The sequence below is a fragment of the Engystomops pustulosus genome, chromosome 5, assembly GCF_040894005.1.
Source record: "Engystomops pustulosus chromosome 5, aEngPut4.maternal, whole genome shotgun sequence".
In the NCBI taxonomy this organism is placed as follows: Eukaryota; Metazoa; Chordata; class Amphibia; order Anura; family Leptodactylidae; genus Engystomops; species Engystomops pustulosus.
In genome coordinates this window covers 192,913,093-192,936,154 of record NC_092415.1, presented here as the reverse complement: position 1 = coordinate 192,936,154, position 23,062 = coordinate 192,913,093, and the positions used below count along the sequence as shown (strand labels likewise).

Sequence of the window (23,062 nt, the reverse complement as noted above, 5' to 3'; positions counted from 1 at the left end):
AATAAAATGCAATGGGATGTGTTTTTTTTATAATGCTGACATCAGCCGCTGTCAGAATTACATATCTACCTGCGGAAATCAAAGGAAAACTTTTCTAAAATTACTTTACTTGGATAATAAAAACTCTATAAATATATATATGGAGACTTTGCCATAAGAGAAAAAAACCATTAAAAAAAAAACTTTTAAATAACATAACAAAAAGTTTCCATTTATTGATCTCAACCTTCCTTACAAAATTGTTATTTTTACAAAGTAAAATTTGACGACTTGAAGTATTCGTAAAGAGGTCTAGTCTAAATGTATTCATATATGTTCCTTAAAATCATACAAATAATAATAATTCCTGAGTATATAAAAATCTTACCTTAGACCCCTTTCACACGACCATACGAACAGCAGCTAGCACCCAGTCGCCATTTTAAATTCCGCGGTTTGTCCGACGGCCATTCCCCCCGATTTCTATCGCGTGCAAGCCAAAATCCGACTGCGTGCGCCAAAATCCCGGGGCAATTCGGCGAAAAACGGAAATATTCAGGAAACCCGAAGAAAGTGCGGCGTTCGGACCCTTAGTAAATGAGCCCCATTGTGCGAGGTATGAGGAACAGAACATGTGTCACCCTACTGTGCCGCAACCGGAATAAAAGATAGTTGCACGGCTGCCTTTGAAGAGGGGAGGGGTAAGGAGCCATATGCCATGCCCAGGTTCCCACCCAGGCAAGCATATGTGTGTGTGAAAGGGGCCGTACTCTAGTCCCCAACTTCATCTATTCTAGGGTTCCCCCAGTCTCCTCCATGTTGTCATACACATACGATGACTTCAGCCATTCACTTGTCACTGTGATACTGATAGAAGGCAACTACCGATTGGCTGCACTCCTGTCAATAATGAGGCACAACTGGAGCACCGGTACTTGATAGGGAAGGAATGAAGAATTACAATTTTTTGGAAACTTGCTATCCTTAAAAGGAGATCTAACATTATGGGGCTCATTTACTAAGGGTCCGAATCGCGCACTTTCGTCGGGTTTCCCATAAATTTTTCCGATTTGCGCCGAATAGCCCTGGGATTTTGCCACAGAAATTGGGGGAGTGGCCGTCGGGAAAACCCGACGGATTCGGAAAAAACGTGGAATTTAAAAAAGAATTTGTGTCGCAAGAATAGCACTCACATACACCGAGACGGAGGAGGTGAACTCCGGCGGACTTCAGTGCAGCAGCGACACCTAGTGGACATCGGGTGCACGACCTTAGTGATTCCTGGCAGAACCCGAATCATCATTGGAGAACGCGCCGCTGGATGGTAGGTTTTGTTAAGTGTCACTTTACTAACCATCGATCAAAACTATGGGACCGGTGTTTGATGAAACCCCGCCCCTCCTGTGCTGGCATACAATTGCGCTACTAATTTTTCTGGCAGAAGTAGCAGGGAGGGGCTCCTGGGGCCATCACCAGAGCTCCTCAGGTCTTAAAAATGCACAACAACTGATTTCCCCTCTCCCTTTTTACAGAAATCTTGGTGTCCCCCCTGGCCAATATCGCCATGGCTAGTAGGAAGGGTCATCAAAGCCAATGGGCCGATGTCTGGGTCACATGGGGGTCCCAGAGCCGAACTAGAAAAGCAATCCCGCTCATCTCTACCTGTGACTACTAAGCCAATCCATTAGCGGATTTTAGGGACTTAAGACTTCTGGAAGGCCCATGGCGCCCCAGGCCACCCACCAAGTTTGATACTTTTCTGTAGAGATAATAAAGGAATGAGATGCTCAGCTCTCAACACAAGTATACAAGAGACCTTCCAGGACCTTTTGATGTTCCTCCAAGGATCCTTAAACTGTGAAACTCAAAGCCTACAGAAGTGACCTCCTTCTCTTCCAAAATACTTGGTTCTGGTACCATGTGTGGACAGTAAATGTCAAACAATTAAAATAAATTATATTTTTAATATAGCCCTGGGCTAGTGGTAGCCTCATTCTGCGCCAAAGTCAATCAATGACCTCAATAGTCACAAGATCAGGAAAAGTGACATCACCGTTGAGGTCACTAACTGGCTGGATCTCCAACTGCTCCACCCAGTAGTGTTTACTAAAATAATCGGGCTGGCTGTGAGAATGGGGAACATGGTAAATTCAATTTTTTTTTTTAGGTTTCTTCTCCCCCCTCCAGCCCCTCCCCCCAGTGTTCTGTGTTTAACCACCGCCACATCAGGATTTTTCTTAATACTATAACAACAGTCACCTTTAATAGGAGCAGTGCATTATCGCACACCCTATAACCTCCACATAATTGGTTGAGAATGTTAAGCTCTAGCAGTCACGGATAATAAAGTTCATTATTTTTCTAGGAGATGGAGTTTTTTTTTCTGGGCTACAGAAACTCATTAACCGTTTTCATCTTTTTGCGGAAAAGAAAAATGAAATTAAAAAAACCCAAACTATATTTCCCACTTTTTGTATAATTTTTTTCACATGTCTAATTACCAGACTTTGTTCAGATGGCTTGAAGAATATATTGAGCCTGCAATTATTACATACCAGGAGCAATGTGATTATAACTGTAGATTAACATTTAGGTTATGCATAATTCATAGCTCAGGACCTCTTTAAAGAATGTGATTGAAAAGAAAAATCTTAGAATATTAACTTTTTGAAAAGTCTTTCCAGCTTCTACTGAGCTTTCATAGATAGCAGGTGGTGAATGTCCATCTTTGAACACTGGGGCAAATTTACTTAACCAGTCCTGTCACAATCCCCGATCCGGATGGTCCGAGGAAGATGAAATCCGGCGCCAGGGCCGGATTAAGGGTGGTGGGGGCCCTTGGGCGCAAACTGGTGGGGGCCCTTCCAACAATGTTTTTGGAGGTATATATCCTGCCAGCCCCGTGTAGTATGTAGCCTGCCAGCCCCCTGTAGTATGTAGCCTGCCAGCCCCCTGTAGTATGTAGCCTGCCAGCCCCCTGTAGTATGTAGCCTGCCAGCCCCCTGTAGTATATAGCCTGCCAGACCCCTGTAGTATAAAGCCACCAGCCCCCTGTAGTATACAGCCACCAGCCCCCTTTAAACTTTAGCTGCCAGTCTCTGTAGAAAATGGCGATCTCGGCGATCTCCCCAGCGAAGGCAGTTGTGTCTCACTAACACAGCTGTCACCTTAGACCCCTATGTGTGTTGCGGGTGGCCACGGGCCGCTGCGCATTGCACACAGACAGTCAGCGACTCAGCTGAGCTGAGTTGTTGACTGTCAGGAACTGGTGGGGGCCCCTTAAAAAGTGAAAGTTGTGGGGGCCCTGGGGCTAGAGCCCCATGAGCCCCTCCTTTAATCCGGCCCTGTCCGGCGCGATTCATGTAGCTTGTGCGCCTGCATCTGTTGCTTCCCCGTTGAGGTCCGCCGGAGTTCACCTTCTTCTTCCCGGTGCTTGCTTAATTTTAAATCCTGTGCGTAGTCCGAATCCGTCGGGTTGTCCGATGGCCACGCCCCCAATTTGCGTTGCATGACAGTCGGCGCGATTGCGCCAAAATCCGATCGCGTGCAAAAAGAACCCCTGTTAAATGCAGTGCACGACTGAAATCGTTGGGAAACCCGACGAAAATGTGGTCCGCGGACCCTTAGTAAATTAGCCCCATTATGTTGAATTTGGGGACAACATTCTGTGCATATTCATTTCGTAATAAATATTTACAGAGGCCGAAACGGCGTTTACAAAATGATCCGTTCACTTTTGAAAAAATGTCAGTATAAATTCTGTCTCTCTTTAGTCACCACTAGGGGGAGTCTAGGAGCTTACTGCATACTGTTTATATGTTGAACTACATAATAAAGCAGTATGTAGTAAACACCTACAACTCCCCCTAGTGGCCATTGCTAGCAATCAAAACTATATAATAATAATAATTCTTTATTTATATAGCGCACACAGATTATGCAGCGCTGCACAAAGCAACTTGGTCCCTGTCCCCATGGGGCTCACAATCTAATCACCCTACCAGTATGTTTTGGAGTGTGGGAGGAAACCGGAGGACCCGGAGGAAACCCACGCAAACACGGAGAGAACATACAAACTCTTTGCAGATGTTGACCTGGGTGGGAATTGAACCCAGGACGCCAGTGCTGCAAGGCAGAAGTTCTACCCACTCAGCCACCATGCCGCCCTGTCATGTAATGTCATGTCTAGGTGGAGTCCTACAGGGTCAGAAGTCATGGAAAAGCCTTTTATTTTGGAAATAAAATATAAATCTGAATACCCCAGCTAAGAGTAGGAGATGGAGCCATTTTTGGAAGTTTATAAAGTGGATGGCTTCAGTTTTAAAAACCACTATTTATGACAAAGATTGTGGGAAATTCCTCATGCCTTCTTCCCTGGCAAAACAACCCACATGATTTTACCCCTACCTGACAGATTTCCTGTTTCCCCGACCTGCACACCACTTAGGGTGTGCCAGGGTGGGGGGCAGGGTTTCGGGCAGAAGCGTGAACGCCAGACCCACCGGTTTTTCTATAGTTTTCTTAGTCTCTGTCTACTGGTGGAGTTTGTGCTGAACCACCAATGGGGGAGAACTTTAAGATTGGTGTTCTCAATCAATTTCGCCCCGTTGAATTGAATGTGTTCAGCTCTGTGTTCAGCACCATGGACAACACGTCAAGTAGATGTGCATCAAATGGTACGTTCCCGGTTGTTGTTTTCAACTTTCTGTGTTCATAACTTTTGAGACACAAAATACATTGCAGATCTGATTGCGGCAGTTTTAGGACTCTTTGATCTGCTACATGACCCCCTTTCCATTGGAAAAACTTGCACTTGATCCAACAAGATCTTGATGGCAGCCATGTTCCAGACATAGTCTGGATGATGGGTCCCCTCACCTATCATTTTCTGGAGTTTTCAGATATGTCACACAGTACAGATTTGGAATGGATTCACTCCCTCCTGACAGCACTTTTTGGAATAGTGGGCAGTGCTGATAAGGAAGGGGAAGACCCCCAACAAATGTATTCAAATTAATGCCAAAAATGATAGCTGAAATCTAAGCCAGATCCTATGTAAATGTTTTAATAAATTCATTGCATCTTCTCTCCAGTACAGACTAAATTATGACTGGTGCCGGAAGGACCAACCTTAATAACCTCCTTATACAGTTTTCCCCCTAGTATTATATATTCTGATGTTATAGTCGGGTCTTTATTCACAATACTGCTTGATGCTATGGAGGACTACCTACCTGCTTCTCAGACGTCTAATAGCTTAGCTAAAGTCTCACAATGTAGAGAGTGAGATATATTGTGACAGCAGTAGAAGAGTCACTGATTTACTCTTCAAAGTGTAGTAGCAACTGGGACAGGAAGTGGAGTGCTGCAGGAACCAGGACAGGAAGTGGAGTGCTGCAAGGAATGGGATAGGAAGTGGAGTGCTGCAATGAATGGGATAGGAAGTGGAGTGCTTCAGCAACTGGGACAGGAAGTGGAGTGCTACAGGAACCAGGACAGGAAGTGGACTGCTGCAAGTAATGGGATAGGAAGTGGAGTGCTGCAGCGACTGGGACAGGAAGTGGAGTTTGTAAGGAATGGGATAGGATGTGGAGTGCTGCACAAACTGAGACAGGAAGTGGAGTGCTACAGGAACCAGGACAGGAAATGGAGTGCTGCAAGGAATGAGATAAGAAGTAGAGTGCTTCAGCGACTGGGACAGGAAGTAGAGTTTGTACGGAGTGGGATAGGACGTGGAGTGCTGCAGCAACTGGGACAGGAAGTGGGGTGTTACAGGAACCAGGACAGGAAGTGGAGTGCTGCAAGGAATGGGATAGGATGTGGAGTGCTGCAGCAACTGGGACAGGAAGTGGAGTGCTGCAAGGAATGGGATAGGAAGTGGAGTGCTGCAAGGAATTAGACAGGAAATGGAGTGCTGCAGAGACAATGATTGGAGCGTTTCAGCGACTGGGAAAATAAGTGGAGTGTAGCAACAACCTGTAAACCACTGGGAAAGCAGCAGTGGAGGGTGCGTGAGGTGAATATATGCTCTCTCATTTTTTTCCGTTTTCAGCCCTCTAAAATGCAGTAATTGGTTCAGGAAGGGGAGTGTTGTGGCAATTGGGAGAAGAAGTGGAGTGCTGCCAGAATTGGGACAGGAATTGAAGTGCTGCAGACACCAGGACAGGTAGTAGAGTGCTCCAGCAACTGGGACAGGAAGTGCAGTGTAGCCACATCCTGTAAACCATTGGCATAGCAGCAGTTGAGGGTGCGTAAGGTGAATATATGCACTCTCATTTTTTTACCTATTTGCAGCCCTCTAAATTGTATACAGCTAGATTCCCCCTCTAATGCGCTACCACATTATATTCCGCCATTTATCGCATTGTGCGCCATGTCACTATCTGCATCTCCTTACTGTTACACCTATAATAATGACAATATTTTTGACTCGGAATTCGTTTAGGAGAAATTTTCCGCTATCACTTACCATGGCGACGTCTGACTGCAGACAGGTTATTATATTTGTAGATGCAGTTATTATTATTTATACTGAAGCCGCCGCCATGTATCGAATACCTGGGACCCATTCTAACAAGATAAGTCGCCATTCACATGTCAGCGTTACAATTTCCAATATTGCTGGGTAAACGTCTCTGCTGATCTCAATCTGGGTGACTACGTATAATTTTTTGGTATTACTGGTGCAGACGGGGAAGATCCTTCCCAAAGTGTATTTATTCTTCTCTTCTATTCTGTACAGAGCCTCAACCTAATTTAATGTTCTCTGGTAGAAGTGAGGCTTGACAGGCTGGTAATATGCTCCGAATGTCTAAGCCTACACTTTCAATTATAAAATGCATGTACTGCTTAGCCGAGATACCGAGTGTCATTTACATTTCACATATCTTATCAATGCAATGTCCTACATATGGGCTTCCTTTTTTCCTCTCTTTTGTTTTTTTTTTGGTTAAATGTAATCACCCCCTCTCTTTACTATGTGAAGTTTGGTTCCAAGTGACATGGTGATAATGACACGCTCCTTAAAATTGAGAAAGGACTCTATGTATACTTAAAGGAAATCTACCATTTGATTTCAAACATACATTGAGAGCGCTGTAGCTACACTGATGCAGAAACATATCTTGTTTAATCCCTGAACTGAGTGGTTTTGGTGAAAAACAATTATAGAATTATGATAATGAAGCTCTGTGGCTCCTGTGCCTGGCCTCGGCGCTTTTCCTCTTATCCTAATTATGCACTGCTCCAGAGAACGCTGTAATCACTGTGTTGTTGAGATCATGATTAAGGACGGTTATACCATTTGAAAAGCGTCGGTGGAGATAAGGAATTACATTGTGGATGTAAAGATTGAACTGAATAAACTTTGAATACATTTTGGAATCTGGCTGGACCATTTGATTATTTTTTAAATCACTGTCTTGTGCCCGACAGGCAGAAGTAATCAATTGCTGCACCATCCCTCAGCTGCTGTGTAAGAGTCATCCAGCTCAGGTTGATTAGTCCTGTCTGGACAGTTCAGACAGGACATTTTTTGTAATGTGGCAGGCTGATTGCAATCCAGATTTCCCAAGGTCCTGAATGTTATAATTGTTTTTTCAGCAAAACCACTCGATAAGTTTTTGCATCAGTGTAGCTACAGCATTTTCAAGGTATGTTTGGTTCTTAAGGCATGAAATCAAATGATAGATTTCCTTCAAACCATGCCGAACCTTTAAGCAAACTTTACAAAAATCATTAGTCTGTTGATTGTGTACATGAGGACTAACATAGTTTTTCACTAGTGTCTAGTAAGCTCCACTCTCTCTCTCTGCAGTCTCTGTCTGTAGATTTGCTGTTCACTGTAAGCTGAAGACCTAGCTGCCATAACTCACTCCTCCCCCGTTATTATGAGGGGAATATTCGCTGGAGTCTTCGTTGGCATATTCTGTGACCTATGTATCATATGGCACATAATTTTTGAAAAATTGGCATGGCTATACGTCCGCCTTGTAGTCTGCTTTTTCTTTTTAGGGATGAGTGGACCCATACGGGTCGGGGTTCGGCAAATTCAGATGAACCTTGAACAGAAGTTCGTGTACCTTGACATCGATGCTGGCATCGGTGGTGTTCAGCTCAAATGTCTCACCCGGACCTGAACTGCTGGCTGAAGTCCAGCTGGGGGCGCATGATATGAACCTGCTATTAATGATGAGTGGACCTGTTGAATTTCAGGTTCATGCAAACTTGGCCAAAGCTGAACCCCAATCTCTAACATGGCATCGATCACAATTGTTAACTGTTTAAATTAGCCATGGCCACATGCGCCGACATTTTGGAGAGGGTCTTCTCTCTCTATGACGTCAGTGGAGAGAGTCGATCTTCCCCAAATTGGTGTCATCCATAGGTAATTTCAATGCCGCTGGTGGCTTTGCCAGCGGCATTTAACGACAGCTAAACCCAACCCCGGCCCCAAACGTTTAAAGAAGTAAATGGTGGTACAATGAACTTTGCGCTTCAAGGCCACTCAACACTACTTACAATGTCCGTCACGGACCCGAAAAATTGCAGTTCAGGTCAGCTCATCATTAACTTTTACCCTTGTGACAATATTTGCAATTTTTGGAAAAAACAGATCAGTAAAATTGTTGTATACAGGCTTAACCAGAGCCATTTTCCTACCAACTTCAAGAGTGTGATGCAAAATTTCAAAAAGTCATAGAAATCTTTGCGGAAGTAAAATGTCACACAAGCCCATTTTTCCACTTTTTGGTTTAAGAATATGTGAAGCTTGTCGATTTAGGAAGGTCAGTACATCAAGTTCAAGAAAAGATTGTCCCCTGTTGGCTTAGGATGATTGATCATATATGATATTGCAGTTTTTTTTATCTGTTTTTGATATCTAGATAGTAGGATGTCCTTGAGATCAATGCATGTAAACTACTTCTCCTCCGTTGGGAGGACAACTACATTTTTAGGTCGTCCTCCATGAATGAAGCAGTAGCCACTACTTCAAGATGAAATGTGTCCATAGGATATGACTGGAAAGACATCTTGTAACCCAACTTTTCTGTTTCTTACAGATGTGTCTTATTCAATTTCTCCGATTGTGGTGGAAGCGGATAAAACGGTTTCTATGGATTTACACGTTCCCCGACACAGATGGAGGAGACGTTCTGTGGATACAAACCGGCCGAGCTTAGGTCATGATTTCTCTGACACTGCGGGTCTACCAGACCTTTTTCTGGATGACAATGACAACGGCACCGACATAGAGGTAAAATAATCCTAAATATTCTCTGTATAAAGTCACATGTTTAAGATGAAGTTCTTTAAAAAAAGAGAAGTTACCCTACATGAAAAGGTTTTAAATGTCCATGGAAAAATTGGAAATCGGTGTTTAATATCTTTATATCAATTATTAAAAAGGGTCTAGTCACAAAAGATAATTATCCACTACCATCAGAATCAGGGATAAGTTACCGCTGGGGATCTGACTGCAGGAACCCAAAGTCCACCTGAATGGAGAATGGGTGCTCCAGCTAGACTTCTGCTTCATTCATGTGAATAGGTCTTCTAGGACAGCTATCCTGTAATCACCATCACTACCCCTTTAACTACCCCTTTAAAGATACCGACCTGCCCCTATGACTTATGATCCATGGAAAATATGTGTGTATCCAAAGAGACATCCACATAAAATCTTAAAGGGGACCTCTCATCAGAAATTGACCTATTAAACCACTACCAGTATGTTGTCAAGCAGTTGGACAGCTTCATGCTTCTTTCATGGCCCAGCTTGGTAGCAACATCCTGAAAATCAAATGGTGTAAATTAGATGTATAAAGTCAAGTTCTCTCCGCCTCTCAACACTTCTACCCATGTAAATGACATCATTCACCGGACTTCAGTAAATCTGATTAATAATGTCCCTGGACACAGGACCATCAATTACAGTAAAGGGGGTGTTCTAAGACAGCTTGACATCAGTGTTGAACTCTCCGCCTCCTTGACTTCATAAAACCAATTTACATCTCACTTCAAAGTTGACTTTCTGCATGATGGCACCACACTAGCCCATGAAAGAAACATCATCTAGAAGCTGCTCAGCTGCTTGACAAGTTTGCTAGTGGTTTATTAGGCCACTTACTAATGACAGGTTCCCTTTAGAGGACATCTACCATCAAAACCATCATCTACCATCAGGAAACCTCGCGCCTGCGCTTCTCAACTACTCACCGTGCAGGTGCGAATTTTCCTGTGCTACGAGCCGACGTCACTGAGGGAAGGATGAGAAGAGGGACCATGTGGGAGGGGAAATAATTGAATAATTAGCATCAGGGGCTGAACAGAGACTTATGTAAATGAGTGAGGAAAAATTGAGCTTTGAAAAGAGGCATCACCCCGGGACTTGGCCAGGACTTGTTGGTAAGAGCACGGATGTGATTCTAACTGTAAAGTAATGTACTCTGCAGTGCCTATTGGGACCTGTCACCAATGAAATTCTGCCTTGTGGTGACAGGTTCCCTTTAAGACTTCTTCTATTATAACTATATATCCCATGGAAATATAGAGCTATAAAAGTTATGCAAATTAGCCTGAGGGTACAGACCACGTCCCCCAATTGCCTCAGCATTTTAATGTGTGCACACACACACAATACCCCCGGTAGCGCTAGCGGCCCCAAACCATAAACTATCTTTGCGCTTTGGGGGGTTCTGAACCAGGTGGGGCGGGATATAGGGTTATATTAAAAGAAGTTCTGAGGAACTTCTTACTAGGACACATCTGCCATCACTAAACTGATGGTAGATGTCTTTTAAGGATTTTTTCTGTAAAAGAGAATTTCTGCATACCCCTCACTATGGTGCACCCATTACCCGTTATCTGATGCTTTTGTGCCCAATGAGCTATTGGTTATCAAAATGGACACATTCAGGTTTGGGTTCACTGAGTTCAGCTGATTCATACCTGAAAGTTTGGGTTGGGTACCATGAACCTGAATTACCCACCGGTAAGGCCTACGATTGCTGCTGGCACAGGCCAGAACATTTTGGTTTCAGTCTGCTCATCCCTAGTGATAAATAGTCACATTTAAGTCCAGTAATTGACCCAGACGTCACATGTGCAGTGAAAAAGACATCATCATTGACTGCCCATTGGAATTGGAAGCGTGAGACGTATCCAAAACAAGTACCCCCTGGAGGAGCAAGTAAAGTCTTTTCCCTAAAAATGTTCCCGCTTTTGGAGTTTGCTGCAAAAGCAGAAAAAAAACTTTAATTAAGGTAGTAATTTTTATATAATAAAGTTGAACTCCTTGTGTAGCAACAGGAACGGGAAAACTGGATATATTTTCCAGAATTGTCAAGTCTTGAAGTCTCATACTGCTGTGCACTTACCCCTCCTTCTAGGCTACACTTATATTGGGTGTCATTTACTAAGGACCCGATTTGCGGTTTCCCGACGTGTTACCCGAATATTTCCGATTTGCGCCGATTTCCCCTGAATTGCCCAGGATTTTGGCGCACGCGATCAGATTGTGGTGCATCGGTGCTGGCATGCACGCGACGGAAATCGGGGGTTGTGGCTGAACGTAAACCCTGCGGATTCGGAAAAACCGCCGCATTTAAAAAAAAAGTGTTGCGAAAATTGCACTTACCTTCACTCAGCCCGGCTCGGTGTATTCCAGGGCGTTCCGATGCTCTTCAGCACAGCAGCGCCACCTGGTGGACGGCAGATTAACTACCTTAGTGAATCCCGGCCGGACCCGAATCCAACGCAGAGAACGCGCCGCTGGATCGCGAATGGGCCGGGTAAGTAAATCTGCCCCAGTGTATTCAACCAGAAGCCTGCTACAGCTATAATTCCAGCATTTAACTATCCAGCACAATTTATTGTAAACTTAATTTTATAACCTGTAATTTTTATCGGATTTTGAATCATCCGGAATATCTCATAATTATTCCTTCTGCATCAGTGCTGGATTTTAGGTGCTTACAGTAGTTGATATTTGTACATCTTATGTATAGTTACTAGTGAGCACTATATTAGGGTCCCTGTCATTGGCAGTATTACCTCATATGCCCTAGAATATGCTGACTCCTTGTGTTTCGGGATAAATTCGGTGGGGTAGCCCGTGAAGGTGTTTCAGAGGTCGGGGCACTTTTTGCTGAGCAGACAACTCGGCTCCAAAGACCTGGAAACAAAAACAAAGGCAGCGTAGCATGAAAGGAACCTCGAATCTTGTGGAGAAGGATAATATAGAAAAAGATTATCCCTTTGTAACCAGTTAGACTTTATTAACAGGAAACAGCAGTGGAAAAATGTAGCTTTTGTTAACCCTTTATCACAGCTTATATTTCACCGATACCGTAGACCCCTAACTCTTAAATACATTGGGGTAGATTTACTTACCCGGTCCATTCGCGATCCAGCGGCGCGTTCTCTGCGCTGGATTCGGGTCCGGCCGAGATTCATTAAGGTAGTTCCTCCGCCGTCCACCAGGTGGCGCTGCTGCGCTGAAAAGCATCGGAACGCACTGGAGTTCTTCGAGCCGGGCTGAGTGAAGGTAGGTGCAAGCTCCGCGACAGATTTTTTGTTTAAAATGCCACGCCCTTCGATTCCGTTCCGTGCATGCCAGCGCCGATGCGCCACATTCCGATCGCGTGCGCCAAAATCCCAGGGCAATTCAGGGGAAATCAGCGCAAATCGGAAATATTCGGGTAACATGTCGGGAAAACGCGAATCGGGCCCTTAGTAAATGACCCCCATTGGCTTATACTCTGCTCCTCCGACTTTGGCTTGTAATAGCACATCTATGTCGATACTGCACACATACTTAAACAATAACACCCTTCGAGATACATATAGGGGCTCATTTACTAAGGGTCTGCGGAGTGCATTTTCGGGTTTCCTGGCGATTTCCGTTTCGCGCTGAATTGCCCCGAGATTTTGGCGCACGCGACCGGATTTTGGCGCATCCGCGTCGGCTTGCACGCGACAGAAATTGGGGGGGCATGGCCGTGGGACAACCCGATGGATTCGGACAATGCGCAATATTTGACATTTAGAATTGTGTTGCAAGACACACACTTACATGCACCAGGACGAAGAAGGTGAACGCCGGCGGACCTCGGCGCGGAAGCGACGCATGCAGGAAATTGGACGCACGACCTTAGTGAATCGTCGCAGACCCGAATCCTCATCGGACAAAGCACCACGGGATCGCGACAGGACCGGGTAAGTAAATCTGCCCCAATGACTTTACACTGCGACCCCCCAAACATCACTATAGAGGAATAAAGTGAGTAAATACAGGACACATTCAGATGGTGGTGTTAGTGGTTTGTGGGTCCACAAGGTGATACTATCAATAGAGTGTCTAGGATAGAGGGTGAAGAAACTACATTTAGTCAACCTGGGGTGAACCTACACTATCTTCTGCATGAGGCGAGCTATAGGACGTTGGGCCCTCTGCCCCATCCAGCGGTTATATATCAGGCAGACATTGGGTGTGAATAGACACAATTTTTAAGTCTGAACCTGCTTCATAGCAGGTGACTGCGCTTCTGATGCTGCCCCCCATTTTGCTGCCGCCTGAGGGAAGAGGCTCATCTCACCACCCGGTTGGTGCACCCGAGTCCACCTTTGACAAATCATACAGGAAAGGACCCTTCTCACACCCTCTCTTGAAATACCCCCAAGTCTTAATCCACCTACAAAACCGGTGCCCCAGACTCCGTCCATTTGGTTGTCAGTCCTCACTAATTAGATATTGCGTTGCGTATCCTATGGAAAGGTCATTAATAGATTTTGCCCAGTAAACCTCCTATGGTTGCATTAGAACTTTATCAGTTAATAAATGAATCAAATCACATTTGGGACATTACAGAATAAGACGTCTGGACCCTGCAGCTTAATATCCAAAAAATTTTCAGCTGAGGTTTTCAGTAAATTTGGAATAAGCAATCATCCCGTCATGTTTAACCTAAGAAGTCAGAAAGTGATTACTAGATAGACTTTCAGGAAGCTGAGTGCGGTCACAGTCGATAGGTGATTATTACGAGTGCTATGAGCGTGCCAGACAAGTATAATTATTCAGCTCAACTACTGGGAAGGGAACGGCAATCACTGTTGTTTTCTCTGTGCCGGTAATTTTCATTATACCGGTTGCTTTCCCCTACTTTTTACAATCCAAATCAAAAAACGGCTATGTCTTTATCATTATGTAAAAAGCTCAAACTTTAATTTTATATTTAGGAGAAGGCAACTAAGTAAAGTTTATTAAAATAATATAAAAGGTAGGCAAAAACAATATGAATTCTATATGCAGAGGATGTGTAGGTTACTCACCTTTCCCCGTTGTCCTGTTCTCTTCTTTGTACCAGGTCCTGCCTCCTACTGCAAGCTCCAGAATATAAAGCATGTTCACAATTCTAAACCAATTCCCAGGACCCCATGGATATTTAAGCCATCTTCCCTCTGGAAGGTGCCAGAGCAAAAAGTTTTCTAATGTCCCTGTTAAGGGGTTATGCTAAGCTGATTTTCAGTCTGCACTCGCATCATGAGCTGTTCAAGCTACTCTGAACTCTTTGAATTGAACATCACTAAAGTTCTGTACCTGAACTGACCTTGGCTTGTCTACTGACCACTTCCCTTCTGGATGCCTTGATGTTTCCCTTGTCCAGTTCAACAACTACTAAACTGAGTCTAGTTCTGAGGTAGCTGCCTGGGAGATATGAGGTATAAATCAGGGGACAGGTAAAGCCACTCCCTCATAATTAGTCCTATCAGAACCAGCATTAGTCACCTACACTGACCTTGGCTTGTCTACTGACCACTTCCCTTCTGGATGCCTTGATGTTTCCCTTGTCCAGTTCAACATCCACTAAACTGAGTCTAGTTTTGAGGTAGCTGCCTGGGAGATATGAGGTATAAATCAGGGGACAGGTAAAGCCACTCCCTCATAATTAGTCCTATCAGAACCAGCATTAGTCACCTACACTGACCTTGGCTTGTCCACTGACCACTTCCCTTTTCGGTGCCTTGTTGTTTCACTTGTCCAGGTCACCCACCACAATCTTGGGTCAGGTTATGAGATAGCTCTATGTGAGATAAGGGGTTTAAATCGTGGGACAGGTAAAGCCTTGCCCTCAGGATAAATTTTATCCAATTTAGGGCCATATGGTTCATGAGTCACTTAGAAACAAAAATAAGGGTTGAAACTGCCTTAGGAATAGGTGGAAATAACTAAGATTCTGAAGTGGACTAGATTGGAATTATTTTATCTGGTGGACCCAAGGAACCCCAGTATGATTGCTTATGTGTGTCCCACCCCAGGACCAGCCGCTCTCTCCATACAGAAGTTTCTCTATTCCGATCCCTATGATGGATAACCAATGGAGACTTGAGTACATATGTGTATGACTTCATCCATTCCCTTTTAAGGGACAGAAACCAACATTTGTTCTCCGACTTGGAGGACTGTTTCTTCTACCCTATAGTCATGAAATGGTAATAAGCAAGCGGCTTATTACAGTTACCTATCTCATTAACTATGTCATTGAGTTACACAATAGTATATACCATGTGTTCCATAATGAGCTCCTGTCCAAGGGGAGAACAACCAACCTCTGAAGCCATATTGTTATGGACAGAATCAAACCCCGACATCTAAATTATATTACGTGGAGCTAAAAACTTACAAAACTTTTCATTTATAACCTAAACTATATACCAATCCCTGTGAGGGAGATGTGGACCATTAGTGATCATCTACTCATATAGCAATAAACCAAAATGCAGTCTAAGGGGAAATAAATCTACAGGCCCTAACGAGGGACACAACGGCTGGATGTACCCCCCCAGACCGATGCGGCACATTTCGCTCCTTATTATCAGCCCACTGTGACCACTCCATGTCACTGCTCTCTTAATGGTCACATTTTAGTCCTGACCTATTTTCTACAGGTTTTTAACAGAACATAACGATGAAACTTCACAAAATATTATACAATTAGAGCTCCGATTTCCGTAAAGAGTCTATTTACTAGGGAATATTCCAACTATCAAGGTCCAATTAAAAGCCTAGAGCTGTGACCTGCTCCGCATAACGCGGGCAATTAGGAAAGTGCGGAAAATTAGGATGTATAACATTTTCTATTACTGTCGTGTCCCTGTTTGTGGACATGGCTGAGGGTTTCCATCCTTTATGCTTCATGTATCCTATTACATCTAGCCTTATATCAATACAACTTTATTTTCACGTTTTTTTTTTTCCTTTCGTTCCTGTCTTCTTGTGATTCTACAAGGCAAAGCGTCACACACCCGAGGTGGATATTGATGACATTATGTCATTTCTTAAAGGCATCTTCAAAACTTTCAAGCTTTATGACAGGTTTCTTTTTTCAAACATCTTTATAAAAATTTCTCATGGCCAATACATGAAGACGTTGAAAGGATAAAGGTACTTGGAAAGGCACTAGACAGACACTAGACGCATCTCAAGCAGTTTGCTCATTGTCATACTGCGACCTACATTCTGCTCAGCTCCTCCTGCTCTATTACATACTGCGTGCAAATAGGACACTATGTACAATCTGCTCAGCTCCTCCTGCTCTATAACATGCTGCCTGCAGATAGGACACTATGTACAATCTGCTCAGCCCCTCCTGCTCTATAACATGCTTCCTGCAGATAGGACACTATGTACAATCTGCTCAGCCCCTCCTGCTCTATAACATGCTGCCTGCAGATAGGACACTATGTACAATCTGCTCAGCTCCTCCTGCTCTATAACATGCTGCCTGCGGATAGGACACTATGTACAATCTGCGCAGCTCCTCCTGCTCAATAACATGCTGTTTGCAGATAGGACACTATGTACAATCTGCTCAGCTCCTCCTGCTCTATAACCTGCTGCCTGCAGATAGGACACTGTACAATCTACTCCGCTCCTCCTGCCCTATAACATGTTGCCTGCAGATGGGACACTATGTACAATCTGCTCAGCTCCTCCTGCTCTATAACATGCTGCCTGCAGATAGGACACTATGTTCAATGTACTCAGCTCCTCCTGCTCTATAACATGCTGCCTGCAGATAGGACACTATGTACAACCTGCCCAGCTCCTCCTGCTCAATAACATGCTGCCTGCAGGTAGGACACTATGTACAATCTGCTCAGCTCCTCCTGCTCTATAACATGCTGCCTGCAGATAGGACACTATGTACAATCTGCTCAGCTTCTGCTGCTCTATAACTAATAATTAGAACCAAACCTTTCACAGATACAATTAATGGACTATACTCTCTTGGACTGTATATTTATAGTATGGAGAATATAAATAGATCCCAGTGCCCCTTCCCGAGCAAGTAGAAATCGTTCTGTTTCTGTGATTTGCAATGTAATCATTTAGACTACAGCAAACCAAAGAAGCAAAATGTAAATCTGTTACTCTGTTGCTCCAGTTGCAGTGAGGTCCGATGCGTCTGGCGCTCTGCACAATGTGATGATGTGCTCCGCCATGTTCTGCAGGGGCAAAGTGAAATAGACCTTAAATCAGAAAGGATGATTACATACATATAAGATCTATGAACTGCACGAGTCCACTTGTCTGGGAGTCGCTGACATGAGTAATCACATAAGACGCGGTGTGAGCGGCTACGGATTCGCTCTGTGCCGCAACAGCTGATGCTCTTTATCTACAATTTGTGGCAGTGCTTTACTTCGCATCTATTATTTAAGGTGACTTTGTGCATTTTCCAGAAGCCTCACTAACTGCTACTATATTATTAAAATTGATTTTGGCAGCAAATCTTTCGGGTTTTTAGAGTGAGGAGTTTTAAGGCCACTTACAGAGGGTCGGTGCATCTGCTGTTTTCGGGCATCAGTAGCGGAAAAACTTGGACACCCGGACATGTATGTGGTAGGACAATACTCTACGTATAGATCCACAACCAAGGAGGAGATTTATAGCTTTTGTAGAATGCATGAATTTATTAGAATCTGAAAATTCTGGAAGTTGCAAATTTCAACCAATTTGCTGGTGTTCAGTAGCGGTAAGTCGACTCGTTAAAATTCCGGTTTGGCCGAGTTCACTCAAAGCTGATTTTTAAAAACTTGTTTGGGGCCGTGTTCAGGCACCGATTGTGGTTGTTAACTGAATAAATACCTTCAGTCGCACACAGACCGGAGCTAACCGTCCAACAGCACTGGGCACAGACAATTTGGGGAGGATCGGCACTCCCGATGATATTGGGATACCGGTACGTCAGTGCTGGGGCGCTCAGCCACTATGATTTAAATGGTGACTTTGCCAGCAGCATTTAAAGAGTTAATGCCCGAAATCGAGAACAGGTATTAACGGCGGGGACATCTAATGAAGTTCTAAGGAACATTGAGGCTCCGCTCCACTCAACACTAGTTTTGAATACAGGCGGTCCCCTACTTAAGAACACCGGACTTACAGACGACCCCTAGTTACAAACGGACCTCTGGATATTGGTAATTTATTGTACTTTAGTCCTAGGCTACAGTAAACAGCTATAACAGTTATCACAGGTGTCTGTAATGAAGCTTTATTGTTACTCCTGGTTCTTTTGACAACCCAACATTTTTAAAATCCAATTGTCACAGAGACCAAAAACTATTTGGTTGAGGTTACAATTATAAACTATACAGTTCCGACTTACATACAAAATTCAACTTAAGAACAAACCTAAAGAAGCTATCTTGTACGTAACCCGGGGACTGCCTGTAATTACCCAAATTTTGTGCCAAATTCTGTTTCCTTGTTCGTAAGACGAAGTGACGAAAATTTGTGATAACCCAATTTATCTATAGACCCTGCATAGCATAGTATTTACACAGTGTTAGAATTTTTCCCTGGACACTTACTGTTTTGTCTATACTGATACATTGTTATTATATTCAAAAATCCCAAAAATCATGTTTAGTCATGGGTGTGAGAGGTACAAAATGTGCGATCTGTGCCAAGTGGCCTTCAGGGTGTCTATACAAAAAGACCACTACTATAAAAGATATTGCATCGGGGGCACAGCAACATCTAGCTAGGCCAAAGAAGCAATTGCCCATCAACAGCTACTTCTTTGGGTCTCATTCTGAGAAAATATAGGGGCCCTTACATATACTGATATAGGAGCACTCTGCTGATCACCTACAAGATTATAGGGGATTTCCAGACTTCCGGTTCCAGAGTCGTGTCAGTCTTTGGTTACGTGGCAAGTGTTGAGATCATAGGACTTGCTGTGGCCAATCGGTGTCCTCAGTGATTACCCCAACAACCTCTAAGGCTACTAATTCACTACAGCAGAACCCATGACCCCCAACACTTCTGGCCCATTGCTTTCTATTTTAATCCATGATGGCATCTCCGACCTTAGTCCTCATGACCTCATAGAATAGATATTAATGTGCCAAAAGAACTGTTACTGGACTTCCCATTATTGCCAGTTAATTCACTCTTGACATTACCCGTCACTCTCTAATAATTAGAAGCATTAGCTGCTCTACTCCTGAATTTTTCAGAATTTTATCAAATCCCTATTTCGGTCACCATGCTATTTATATGGCTGGAGGTGTGTTTATTTCTTATAATTGTATCATTTTATGTTAATCTTGAATCCAAAATATAATAGAAAACTGTAAATCTTGTTCTCCGGGCTCCTCCTGTGCCAACCACGTTCACTGATGCAATATTTAGACGCAGCAAATTGGACGGCGAGAGTTTCTCCGAGGTTTCAGTGCACAGACATTAATTCCACGTGATTGCTCAGATTGGAAGGATGGACATCCATGGAAAGAATTCTTTAAATATTTAAGAATAAGTCATGCATTAAAGGCAATGTTTTGACACTAGCATTTCCGAGGAACCACCTTTACTTTCAAGGTTTCTTCTAAAGCTTCCATGGGTGCAACCTAAGATGAAAAATAAAGAACCTTCATTGGCATAAAAAGTATCTCCGAAGGAATTATATTGTAAAATGAACCTAGAAAACTAAGCGCACTTACATGCTGGTGTGTGCCACTTCTGGCAGGATCTCATCTTCTTCTTTTAACTTCTTAAGTTTTAAAGAGTTGCACATTATAAAGATGGAGACAAGAAAGACATTCCAGAACAGAGGGGCAGCTCTAGAGAAATCAGCCCGTTCAGCTATTCCATTGTTCCTCTCATTTACAGGCAGTCCCCGGGTTACATACAAGATAGGGTCTGTAGGTTTGTTCTTAAGTTGAGTTTGTATGAACGTTGGAACTGTATATTTTATCATTGTAATCCCAGCCAGAACTTTTTTGGTCTCTGCGACAATTGGATTTTAAAAATGTTGGGTTGTCATAAAAATCAATATTAACACTAAAGCTTCATTACAGACACCTGTGATAGCTGTTACAGCTGATCATTGTAGCCTAGGACTAAAGCACAATAAATTACCAATATCCAGAGGTCCGTTTGTAACTAGGGGTCGTATGTAAGTCGAGTGTTCTTAAGTAGGGGACCGCCTGTATATAGAAAGATGTTGTTGAAGTTCTAAACTTATTTCACATGTGGATTTGGCAGACCGGCCTTGTCGGTCCAGCTGTGTCCCATAAAAACGAACTTAGTCAGAATTCTTGTAATGTTCTATTAGCATGTGTTTACTTGATTAAAGTAATTATTGTATATGGGGTCATTAGCGGAACTTGTGTTGTGTTTAATATTTTTATCTGAGGAGCTGAACTGATGACAAATATATACGATTATCACCAAAATGAAGTTATCGACTCAGCGAGAAAGACGTGTTATAGGAATCTGGATGCTTACAGCTGCTTGTACTGAAATAGAACATATGTTGTTTAATTTTTTGGTATCATATCTAATTCTCAATCTGTATGGACAGAATGGGGGAGATTTATCACCGGTTTTCCTGGGCTTTTTGGCGTAAAAAAAGTCTCAAAGTAGTTAAATTGGGTTTTTTTGAGACTTTTCACTACTAAAAAGTCTCACAGGACTACATACACCTCTTCATTAATCTGGTGTAAACATAGAACTACTGCTCGTGCAACACCGTGCAAAGCCGGATCCATGGCTTGAGACTTTTCCAAAAAGTCTCATAAAAAGTCTAAAACTTACTCCAGTCCTCTGCTGGTCTATGTGCTGAGACTTTTTATGAATTTTGAGACTTTTGTGGGACTTTTTGAAAAAAAAAATCCCAGACAGAAAATAGACCCAGACCATAGGAACATTTATTAAAGGACCAAAGCCACTTTAATAAATCTGATGGTAGCAGAGCTCCAGAAATAGACATAGAACTGTCCCAAGGAGCTGGTCTAATGATAAATAACCCCCAATGGGTATATACTGGGCTGGAAACTGGGGGAGTCTTGCTGGTTACCAGAAAATATGATATCCTGTTGGGGATTCAGAAGAAGGAGACAGTTAGATAAGGTCGAATACTGACATTGGGGGAGTTTGTTGTCAACTAGAAGTCAAAGTATCCAGAGGGAGAGTCAGCAGAATGAGTCAACATGGTGGGTCTACACTGGGCTAGTTTGGGAGAGTATTGCTGCTAATCAGAAAGTACTGTGTTAGTGTCATGGTCATCGGTAGGAGAATTAAGCGTTGGGCTACATTGGGTTGGACACCAATGTTGATGGAGCATCGGAAGTTTCCGAAAATATAGCATCCTGATGGAGAGTTAGGAGGAGGAGTCAACATGGTGGGTCTACACTGGGTAAGACAATCACCTTGGGAGAGTATTGCTGCTAATCAGAAAGTACAGTCTTAGTGTTCTTATAGTCATCAGTAGGAGAATTTAACGTTGCATTGGACACCAATATTGGAGGTTTCCTGAAATACAGTATCCTAATGGAAAGTCGGCAAGTAGAGTAGTCAGCTTGTATCTACACTTGGTTAAACATTGATGTTGGGGGGTGCTGCTGGTAAGCAGAAAATTTGATGGAACTGGTGTCCTGATGGCAAGCTATCAAGAGTGTAGACCCAGTGTAGACCTACCATGTTGACTCCTCCTCCTAACTCTCCATCAGGATGCTATATTTTCGGAAACTTCCAATGCTCCATCAACATTGGTGTCCAACCCAATGTAGCCCAACGCTTAATTCTCCTACCGATGACCATTAGGACACTAACACAGTACTTTCTGATTAGCAGCAATACTCTCCCAAACTGATTGTCTAACCCAGTGTAGACCCACCATGTTGACTCATTCTGCTGACTCTCCCTCTGGATACTTTGGCAATTCTAGTTGACAACAAACTCCCCCAATGTCAGTATTCGACCTTATCTAACTGTCTCCTTCTTCTGTATCCCCAACAGGATATCATATTTTCTGGTAACCAGCAAGAAGAAGCCAGAATGGGAATATATTCATGTTGGAGGAGATAAGCTGTTGACCACAAAATATTTAGTCTTGATGAAAAGCCAACAGGAGGCTTGTGGGACTAAATTGTTTTAGACAATATCGAGGGAGTGAGAAGGTGCTACATAGCATTGCTGGATAGAGACGAAATAGTTGGGACAATGAGACCGGTCTGACTGCTTGGCAAATTGAGTCCACTTGTTACAATTGGACAAAGTTTCCTTTCAAGAAGTGATAGAATCTGCTCATAGTCAGAATAGTAAAATGAAATACTGGGAGTCATGTGACCAATAATGATGGGGAAATAGGAGTATTAATACATGACCACACCCACTACTGCTAATTAGATTGTATTGTTCTAGAGTTAAAGGGAGTTTAGGCCTACAGGCTATTACCAACCTGTTATTAAGGGCTGCGATAGGATAGGTGCTACAAAATCATGGTCACCCAGTGACCTAAAGAGTCACAGGGGTGGAGAAGTGGCACCCAGGAATATATTCCCTTTTGGCTTGAGTAACGTCCTATGTGACTTTACTATAAGTTACAAAGAGTTGTGGCCTAAAGAAAGTAGGCCGGGAATACTATGCAAATGTTGCCTCACTTTTCAAAGTCTCCTCTGGGTCATTCTGTTTCCTCCCACACTCCAAAAACATATTGGTAGGTTGCTTAGATTGTGAGCCCCATGGGGACAGGGACTGATGTGACAAGCTCTGTGCAGCGCTGCGGAATCT

General features: G+C 43.4%; 1 protein-coding gene across 1 annotated transcript in view; it reads left to right on the top strand.

Moving 5' to 3' along the window:
- The window catches only part of PLXDC2 (plexin domain containing 2), a 282,435-nt gene that overhangs the window by 101,008 nt on the left and 158,365 nt on the right, over window positions 1–23,062 (top strand). The window contains exon 2 of the mRNA XM_072154195.1: window positions 9,042–9,235. Within this exon, the coding sequence (XP_072010296.1) occupies window positions 9,042–9,235 (194 nt within the window). The remainder of the gene's footprint in view (window positions 1–9,041; window positions 9,236–23,062) is intronic.